Here is a 9,703-nt window from a genome sequence, read left to right as displayed (position 1 = left end):
TAAATGTTAATAGAATATGATGATGTTGTGCACTTATTTAACTAATTTTATTTAGTTGAATAAAGCGTGCTATTGTTGTAGTAGGAGTCATTACCTAATTTTTCAATTTTTCATCTAAGGAAAAAAAAGTAGATTAGACTTGATTTGGGCTGTTTTTTTTTATTTTTAAATTATTTTATGAAATTTGTAATGAACAATTATGAATGTTGATGGATGTTATTCATGCATTTCATGCAATAAGACAAGGCCCTCGTGGTGACATGCGAGTTTCCATTACAAATTTACAACCTTGTAAGTTACTCCTTCCAATATTTTTATAGGGTTTCGGCCAAAAAAAAAATGATAGGGTATTTTAACCCTCACATGGTTTAATAAAAATAATCAAATAGTCAACAGTTAATAGTATTTCTTCCGTCTCATATTGTTAGACAATTTTAAGAGAGATGTGCTATCTCAAAATATAAAATATTTTGAGAAAAATAAAATTTTTTTAATTGATACTTTTTTAATATTATCTTTTCCATTATATCCTCTTTCTTTAATATTATATCATTAATTATTTTATAAAATTTTTCACATTTTTCCAATCATATCTTTAGATGAAATAAATATAACAACTTTTTTTTTTTTGCCAAATGAGATAAATATAACAACTTAGTTTTTTTTAAGTCTTACAAATGAAAGTAAATTATATAATTACAAGAAGAAAAAAGAAGTTCAGCATGCCACTGAGGTTTCTGCTTATACAAATAAATAGAAATAAAACATTTGAACATTTAGAGAACATGCTAGATGCTAAATATGACAACATATTGAAAATATCCACATTAATAACTTGAATGAAATATTATAAAGTATGGTTGTAATTGAAAATATATATAACAAACTTATCCAATGACTTATGTTTTAAACCAAATGAGATTTTTAAAAAAGGTCCTATATTATACTCTTTCTGTTCATATATATATGCACACACACACAAAGGTAGTGTTTTTAACTAAATTTTACATACCAATAAAAATTTATTATTTGGTTGAAATTACCTAAAATAACAATAATTTTTTTAATTTTATTCCTAATAATGTCATAATTAATATCATCGTGATAATGGGCAAAGTACACAATTAATATCTCCTTTATTTTTTAAGACAATAACAAAATTATTTAATTACTTAAAAATATCATGACACTCTTTGTATTTAAAAATTAAAAAAATTTAAAAAATACTTTATATATAAAATTGGAAGGAGTAGTATAAAGAGAGTTAAGGTAAAGGGAGGAACTTTCATTATTGTTCATTATCATCATTAGTTAGTAGATTGGCTCTGTTCAGCCTTAGATTTTGTTCAATCTTCAAATTCCAATACGCATCAAAGATGTCTAAACATGAATAACTATGGTATATTTCTTCTGTTTTTATATATAAGATATTATTAATTGAGTTATACAAACTAATAAAAGTTAGTCATCTGATTAAAAGTACATCAATATTTTAATTTTGTCCTTAATTGTTGTAAATAAAAAATGAATATCTTTTTTAAAGTAAATTAATAAGAGTTATTATCATTTTCTCCTTCTAATTTAATAAGAATATAATGATCTATTTATTAAAAATATGCTAACAACCTCTTATATTTATGAATAATTTTTTTTAAAAAACTTTTTATATATAAAGATAGAGGGAGTATTATTTTTCTCATTTCTATTAATTAGTTTTGAGCTCCATGAATTGAACTCTAATATGCTCCTTCCAAATCATACACAAGAACATAGTATTGGTAATTATTTCATTTCACAGCTTTTAAAAAGACTAGTCGAAAAATTTAATTTTTTTAAAAATGCACATTTTTTCAATTATATATTTATTAAATGCAGTATATAAGTGCCTTGTAGTAACAATTAAAATTTTAATGGACTATTTTTTTAAATAAAAAATTAATCATTTAATCTTGTAATCTTGACTCAATTATAATTCAACTTTTAAATTTTAACTTATTGTAATTCAGTTATTATAGTTTTAATTCAGTTGTATTTCACTCCTTGAACTTTAATTCTTGCAACCCAATTTCTATAATTTTAATAATTTCAACTATTAGTCTTATATTTAAAAAATATAAATATTAAAAATATTTTAAATTTTAAATTTTTATAATATTTATAAAAATTAAAAGGGATTTAGTAATTTAAAATAGTAGTTCTAAACTTTAACATAATTTTAATCTTTATAATTTTATTTTTTAAAATCTAGAGTCTAACATTTTAAATGGTTAAAATTTTAAAGATTGAGTTGCAAAGAATTATAATTTAGGAATGAGTTACATCCAATTCAAAATTATAAAGACTGAGCTATAATAAATTAAAATTTAAAAATTAAGTTATAATTAAGTCAAAATTATAAAAATAAAATGATAATTTTTTTCAAAAAAATAAATTAAGTATAATATAGTTGAAAATTATATGAATCATCCAGTGCCCTATGCTCTAATATTATAAGGCATTTCTTTTAAGTATCATGTTAAAAAATGTAAAATATTTTAAATTTTTCAACATATAATTAATATAGTTTTTCAAAAATATCATTTACTGGAGCTACAATTAATAATGGTTTTTTAAATGAGAAAACTTATTAAAGAAGGATAATAAACATAGAAAAATCATGTAATTTTAAATATTATTAATTAACTTATTAGATGAGTTAAAACTTAAAAGCATTATTTTATAATTATGAATTTTGGACCAAATATGACTTCTAGAAAATTTTGGGAAGATGCGAGTACTCAAATGTCGAGGGTAACATGGTAAATTGGCAATGTCTTCCGTACACCTAAATCCTTGTGCATTTGTTGGCCACGCAAAGGGTAGTATTGGCATTTAACAAAAATCGAAGTACTGCACACGGTAACTATGTTCCCATTCTCTTGTTCAATCCCCCCTCTCTCTCCTCGATTTTCTCTCTCCACACCATCGTACGCCTTCTTCGCCACTACGGCCTCTCTCTCTCTCTCTCTCCAGCCCACACATACAATGGGGGGAGAGACATAAAAACAAAAAGGTGGTAGACAGATGCATGAGCCACAATTAACAAAATAAACAATATTGAGACCATACTCGCCACCACCTTCTTCTTCCTCTTCCGTAAAAGTCTAATCTTCTCGTGGGTTTTCTCTTCTGGGTTCTGCGCTTTCTCAGCAATTAATCATCAGCTCATCTGACACTTTCTCTTCAGGTACCGCCAACAATGGCCTCTTCTCTTCAATGTCTCCGTGCTTTTCTCTGTTGTCTCTGTGGGTTTTACTTGTTCTTGGTCGTGGCCATTCTGTGTTGACGGCTTGAAAGTTAAAACAACTTGGTCCTCCTCCTTGTTTTCTTGAATTTTGGTCTTTCGGGTAATTCGAAAGTGTTTCTGGCAAAATGTTGTTTATGGTCAATCCGGTCACCCCTCTGACACGGTGGTTGGCTGAATGAGTTGACTTCTGCCAAATCAGAGACATTCGGAGTTAATGTTTTCAAATTCTTATTCCATTCAATATTACGGGTCTCTGGGGTTTTAATTGTATGTGAATTACAATATCAACTTCTTCTTGTCAACTTTAGTCTCTCTCAAGAAAGGTTATCAACTTATCGCTCGCGAGCTTTCAAGGTTTAATCATACCTTCTGCTTTTGTTCAAATTGAATTATCGATTTCTATGGTTCTTGTAGAGGTTTATTCGACATGAAAGAGACTATAATCATGTCATGATCCAGGTTTTCTGTTACTGTAATGGTTTGTTTATACATATAGGTTTGGTTTTGTCGGTCTAAGCATGGGGGCACTATTGATTTATTGCTTCAATTTTACTGCTAGCAGTCCTTGTATGAAAATCTCTTTCTTGATATTTCATTATGAGCATCTTCCTCCTTCTTTGCTCTCCTCTGATATTTATTCACTTGTTTTAGGTACTTGGACTAGGAGAAGACCATATATTTATATTATAAAAACTATAAGTAGATCTTTTTAAGAAGGCACAGTCATTACTCATTACTCATTTGTAGCAAATTGTTTTGTAATTACATGTTCTCTTCATCTAGTTTTACTATATCTTACTATCTTTTTCTCCAATTGTTTTCTTCCATTATAGCTCTAACTTTAGTTTTCATCTGCCTGAAACTATTGACTGTGTTCTAGCTACTCCACCTCCTGTGTCCAAGGAAAAGATCAGTATGATAGGAAGGCTTTTGAGTTAAACATTGTGCTCTAATGACTTGTTAAGATATTGGAAATAACCATGGTAAGCTTGAGAAGGCGCAGACTTTTGGGACTATGCTCAGGTAAATGTTGGTAAAATTGTATCTGTTGTGAACTGTTCCTAATGGAAGGAGGAGAACCATGATTTGGGTTGTTTAGAGTCTCTGTGGTGAGTTGTATTTTAGAATGAATTGACACTATTCACCACAGTTACTGGGCATTTGCAGGGAACAGCTCCTTTGTCACTCCGCTTCCTCTGTATTGTGAGAATTTAACTGCTTATGAACAATCAATTCAGCGTGCCAAACTTAAGAATTCAAATCCTATGATCTCAGATGACAAAAGCATCCTGGACAGTGTAAGAATGCAATTATTAATAATAGTAAATATTTAAAGTATTAAAGTGGAAACATAAAAGTTTGTTGAAGCGGGCTAGTGGTGTGGGTAGGTATGCAGTGAGAGGTCTCTGGTTTGTCCTCCATTTGATCATTGTAAAAGAAAATGGTAAAAAGGATAGCATCTGAGGTTGGCGGTCTCCATGATCTCATCATATGTCTTCTTTTGCTGGATGAGGCATATGGGTTAACTACTCACTAATTAGAAATGGAACCATAATTCTAATAGTTTCTTGCAAGGCTACATATCCAATTGAAGCATGGAGTTCGGAAGCAATTTTAAGTTAACAAAGCAATCCTCTTTCTTCATTTCAAAATATTTATATGGCAGAAAATGTCAGAAGGCTACAAATTAGAGGCTCTATGCTCAATTTTAGGACTGACAGCTCTCCTAGGATGACACGTTCTGATTTAATAGATTATATTTTCATAACAGTTTCATGCATGAAAACCTACATGCTCCTATCACTATACTTAATATATGAAGTTCATGTTATTTATTTTGATTTTTTTGGGCCCTTTGGGTAGGATGGGTTAGTTGCTTGGCTGTCCAAAAAAGAAAAAAGTGAAAGGAAAAGATTGAACTGTTTGTTGAAAGAGGCAAGGTGCTAATGAAAACTTCATGTATTTTTTGTTTTTTCCACTTCTTCAATTGGTTGAATAAATCCAGAAACTCCTTGATGATGAATCAATGCCTTTATGAAATACAGATGTTGATCTTAATCCATAAGTCATACCATCTGTAAATGGATCAATTAGCATTTGATGTACAGACATGATCATAACAGATACTTTCTAAGTTGACAAGTATTAGAAAGTTTTGTTGTTGGGATCCTTTAATTATTGATATCTTATATGGCTTGAAGCTTCTACGGAACTCATTTAATTTTGTTTCCTAGAATACCGTTGTGAAAGAAGAACCTGGATCATCGAATGCATCGGGCTCTAGCTCATCAAAGGAGCAGCCCAGTGAACAGGTTTCAGGTTTGTTGTTTGAGAGACATGTCTTTTTCCTATCCTGGGGTGTCTGATTTAGTTTATGACAAATTAACTGAAGCAGTAGTTTGCTTATTGCACTATCAGAGGTGTTTTTATGTGTTTTGTTAAACTTAATGTATTGATATTCATCAATATGTTTTCGACTATAATTGCATGACATTGTCACATGAAAGTATATCACGCCCCAGAAGTAGTAGACAGTGGAAGCTTCTATGACGTGAGAAAAATGAGCAACAATGGAACTCTGTTTGGAATGAACCATGTAATATTTTCATTTGCGACCAACAAGTGATGTTCAAATTGGCTAATTTGATAAATTTGTCAGACTGTTCATAGGAAATTGTAGATCGAAGTTATCAAATGACATTTTTCTTAACGTACAAGACTTTCCTAATGCTCTCTTAACGTTTAACTCTCTGAAGAAAAGTATAGTTGTTAGTTTTCTGGAACATCAGTGGTTGATGAGTTTCTAAAAGACAAGAAAACAAATGCTTGATGAGATGATTTGGTATAGTTGATTTATTTAACTGATAGCCATTGTATGACCTTTTAAGTGGTCATCAATGACTGCTTCTTCAAGCATCATTAAGAGATTTCCCATACAAGTTTATCAGCTTAATTAAAAATATTGCTTTTGGAGATACTAAAATACAGAAAACTCTTAGCAAGGTCAATCAGTTATTACGAATCAGTGATCTACCAATGGATAATTGGATATCCTGTACAGCTCATTTGTTTGTGTCATCAACTTCAGCAAATGATGAATCACCTGCTGGCACACAATCTTGGACTTTGTGTTATCCGTCTATATCATAAGGCTTCAAATGTTCCACGCAGAGAAACATATGATTTTCATGGATAACCAACAGTCCGCAAGTGGATCTGAAGTTGGCAGACACGTTTCGGGAGTTTACTTGTCTCGGTTCTGTTTTGGAGTAGTTTTGTTTAACCAATTGGTTTTCATCTCTTGAAGAATTTTGTAAGATACTTATGGCTACTGGCTTGTTGGTTATGGTTTTCATTGACTTCATTTTGCAGGGCCTCCTATCAAGCGCAGAAAGCGGCACAGGAGAAAGAATTCACATAATCAAGAAGCATGTCCCATGAGAGGCGTCTATTTCAAAAACATGAAATGGCAAGCAGCTATAAAGGTGGATAAGAAACAGATCCACCTGGGGACTGTTAGTTCCCAGGAAGAGGCTGCTCACTTGTATGACAGGTAGTACCTTGAGTTGTAGGTTTTTGCTACCTACAATGGCCTCCTAAGTAGCTCTTTCCCAAGTCATCCTGAGAATATTCATATCTTCTGCTTCTGTTTGGTTATCTGCTAGCAGCAGACCTACTCATACTCACATTGACTGACACTGAAAATGTCTTATTTAAATTCTTAACAGCCACATGTCATGTCTTTCTTTGAGATTTTTTTTTCTTCCTTTGATTAACCATTTTCTGATGAAATTGCTTGATATATTGGGAAGTTTACTTGATTATCTCTGTCTGTGTATGAGCTTGTATGGTATTATATTCAATCTTCATCAGAGTTTCTCCTTCTCCCTCATTTCTGATTGGCAGGGATGTATATGTAAAGTATTACATATCGTAACGCGAGTATATCATTTTCTATGATGCACTGTCATTTCTATATGGCCACCAATCCTGCATCAACTTTCCTTCGGTCAATCACAAAGACCATTAAACTAGCTGCCATATAAGTATGTTAGATCCTCATTAAGAAAGACATTGTTGGAGGTTTAAAATTTTTAGAGAAAGGTGTGAAATCTAGAAGCCGAAAAATGTTATCCTTTGGATTGTAATAGAATTTCATCTTTCCATACCATGATCTCTGTGTTTAGCATATGTGCATTGCTTATTTGTTGTCAGGGCTGCTTTCATGTGCGGGAGGGAGCCGAACTTTGAGCTTCCAGAAGAAGAGAAGCGAGAACTGCGTGAATTTAAATGGGAAGAATTTCTTGCCATGACGAGGCAGGCAATAACCTGTAAAAGTATTCTTCCTCTTCTAAAATTTTCATGGATAAATTACTTTGATGGTGTTTATGGTTTCACATATTTATTATTTAATCCTTGTTGTTTAAAAATTTATCTCTAGGTCCTATAATTTAGATGTCTGTCAGTGTGGCATTAACAATAAATAGGAAAAGCTTAAAAAAAAAAAAAAGAATCCAGAGTATCTAAGTTAGGCTCACTAACCATCTTGACAGTCTATAATATTTACAAACCATACATACTAGTGGATTTCATTATCATCTACTTTTATACATTTTGTTGACATAAATCGCACATGTTAAGAGTGAAAAGATGACAATTGGTCTGACCGTGTTTGTAAAACTCATGGTGCATCTTCTAAATAACGATAGGGCTGAACAACATGAAATTTAAGCATGACTTCCATTTTCTTGCATTTTAATTGCTGTTCTATGCAAAATATTCTAGAACACAAGAGAAGAGTTGGCCCTGGCTCACGCAGGTCGGAGCTGCCACCGGTGCAGAAATATGAATGGGACAGTAAGCAAGGAGCAAGTGGATCCTCTGCTTGTGAAGATGCAGAGCAGGAAGTATCAGTCTCTTGAAAATTAAGACTGAGCAAAGATGAAGCCCTAGTTCTAACAGTTCCATTTTAGTAGCTAGTTCCATTTTCATATATAGAAAAACATTATGTTATATTAGGCCAGATTTTGATAGAATTCATTGTCCCTAAGATAGTAGATTACTATAGCTCAACTTAATAAAAGGGTAACAAGGAAGCACAAAATATTATTAACAAATACATGACATGTGGACATATTTGATGCTACTGAAGCGTCTTGTTGTGTTGTATCTAATTCAGGTGATAACTACGATATGGTTCCATTTTTTTAAGGATTGGTTGGTGTTTACTGTTTCTGCCTTTGCATTTGATGTAGTGCAGGGCTGTCTTTGTTCCAACATGGCCATGAACGTGTATTGTTCCTGAAGAAAAATGTTTCGTAGCAATTAGTTACGAAGCTTACGTTAAACTTGTGTGTATTTCCAATGCACTTGAACTTCTTTTGATGCACTGATTACTGGATCTGTTGATGGAATGATGTAAATGAACAAGTTGGTGTTTTGGGAGAACATCAAAACTTTTCAAAGCATTCACATCACTTTTTTCCCCATGGTTTTCAGAGAAATATAGTCTGCACGTTTCAGCCTTTGGCATATTTGAGCATTACAAGGGATTGAATTTGTGACTGTTTGTACATTATTATTTTCAAGTTTTCTAAATTATCTCAGTGCCTATATTTTTGAGTACTATAATATCGTGCAATTTATATAGCCGGTTCTAACTAATGAGATAATGTTTCTTCTTGTTATATAGTTCTTTAGTTGAAAGATCTCATGACTTGTGAAGATTCTTATGTTTCAGCTTCCTATTTCTCTTAATTTATCATTAAATTAAATTATGGGCTTATGCTAGGTGCACTATTCATAATTTATGACTAGAGCTGTTTTCTATTATATATTACTCTTTAAGATAATAAGACATCGTATTGATTATAAAATTTTAAAATATAAATAGTGTGACTCATTTTTTTATTACTTATAAGTATTTTTATATGAGGTAATTTTATTTGAGATACAGTGCCGGCTCATTTTAAATATATATAGATTTCACTAGTAGTTTTTATAAATTACTACTATTAAATTTTAAATTCTTTAAGCCCAAAAAACAAAATGACATTTTTTTCCCTTACACCCTTCATTAATCAAATATAGTTAAATATAAAATTCTAATTGGATGTGAAAATAGTATATGATACATGAAGAATCATATGTAGTTAAATCTAAAAAAAAATATATTAAGTGATTTACAAGTTATTAACGATATAAATCATTTTTCTTTCCTTGTCATAATAAAAGAAAAAGAGTCATTTATAACTAGCTAATTGTTTTTTTTTGGGTCCCACTAGCTAATTATATATTAATATACTCGAGATAACAAGAAAAGCTTATCAATAAAAAAAAAATGACCCAAATGTAATATGTATCAAGCAAAAAAAAAAAAAAACCGAATATGCCTATCTCTGTAGACTCGGACGATTT

At 31.1% G+C, this 9,703-nt stretch overlaps 1 protein-coding gene across 2 annotated transcripts; it reads left to right on the top strand.

Annotated features, from left to right (window-relative positions):
• The first annotated feature begins 2,921 nt into the window (after positions 1-2,921).
• Positions 2,922-8,497, top strand: LOC129288907 (ethylene-responsive transcription factor-like protein At4g13040). Of its 2 annotated transcripts, none has more exons than XM_054925722.1 (7): positions 2,922-3,226; positions 4,167-4,309; positions 4,454-4,584; positions 5,521-5,605; positions 6,659-6,839; positions 7,502-7,623; positions 8,072-8,497. In XM_054925722.1, the coding sequence occupies exons 2-7, from the start codon at positions 4,267-4,269 to the stop codon at positions 8,206-8,208; spliced, it is 699 nt and encodes a 232-aa protein (XP_054781697.1). In that variant the 5' UTR covers positions 2,922-3,226; positions 4,167-4,266; the 3' UTR covers positions 8,209-8,497. The 2 variants fall into 2 exon arrangements, with proteins under 2 accessions (XP_054781697.1, XP_054781698.1); XM_054925723.1 differs by having other exon boundaries at positions 7,502-7,617; positions 8,072-8,212.
• Positions 8,498-9,703: the final 1,206 nt, after the last annotated feature.

The sequence above is a fragment of the Prosopis cineraria genome, unplaced genomic scaffold, assembly GCF_029017545.1.
Source record: "Prosopis cineraria cultivar Desert tree isolate PC_DT_omini unplaced genomic scaffold, ASM2901754v1 PC12, whole genome shotgun sequence".
Classification (NCBI taxonomy): domain Eukaryota; kingdom Viridiplantae; phylum Streptophyta; class Magnoliopsida; order Fabales; family Fabaceae; genus Prosopis; species Prosopis cineraria.
This window is presented reverse-complemented; position numbering and strand designations above follow the sequence as displayed.

Coding starts and splice junctions, on each gene's coding strand:
- LOC129288907 (XM_054925722.1), top strand. CDS start 4,267: ATGGTAAGCTTGAGAAGGCGCAGACTTTTGGGACTATGCTCAG. Junction 4,585..5,520: donor ACAAAAGCATCCTGGACAGT/GTAAGAATGCAA, acceptor TTTGTTTCCTAG/AATACCGTTGTGAAAGAAGA. Junction 6,840..7,501: donor GCTGCTCACTTGTATGACAG/GTAGTACCTTGA, acceptor ATTTGTTGTCAG/GGCTGCTTTCATGTGCGGGA.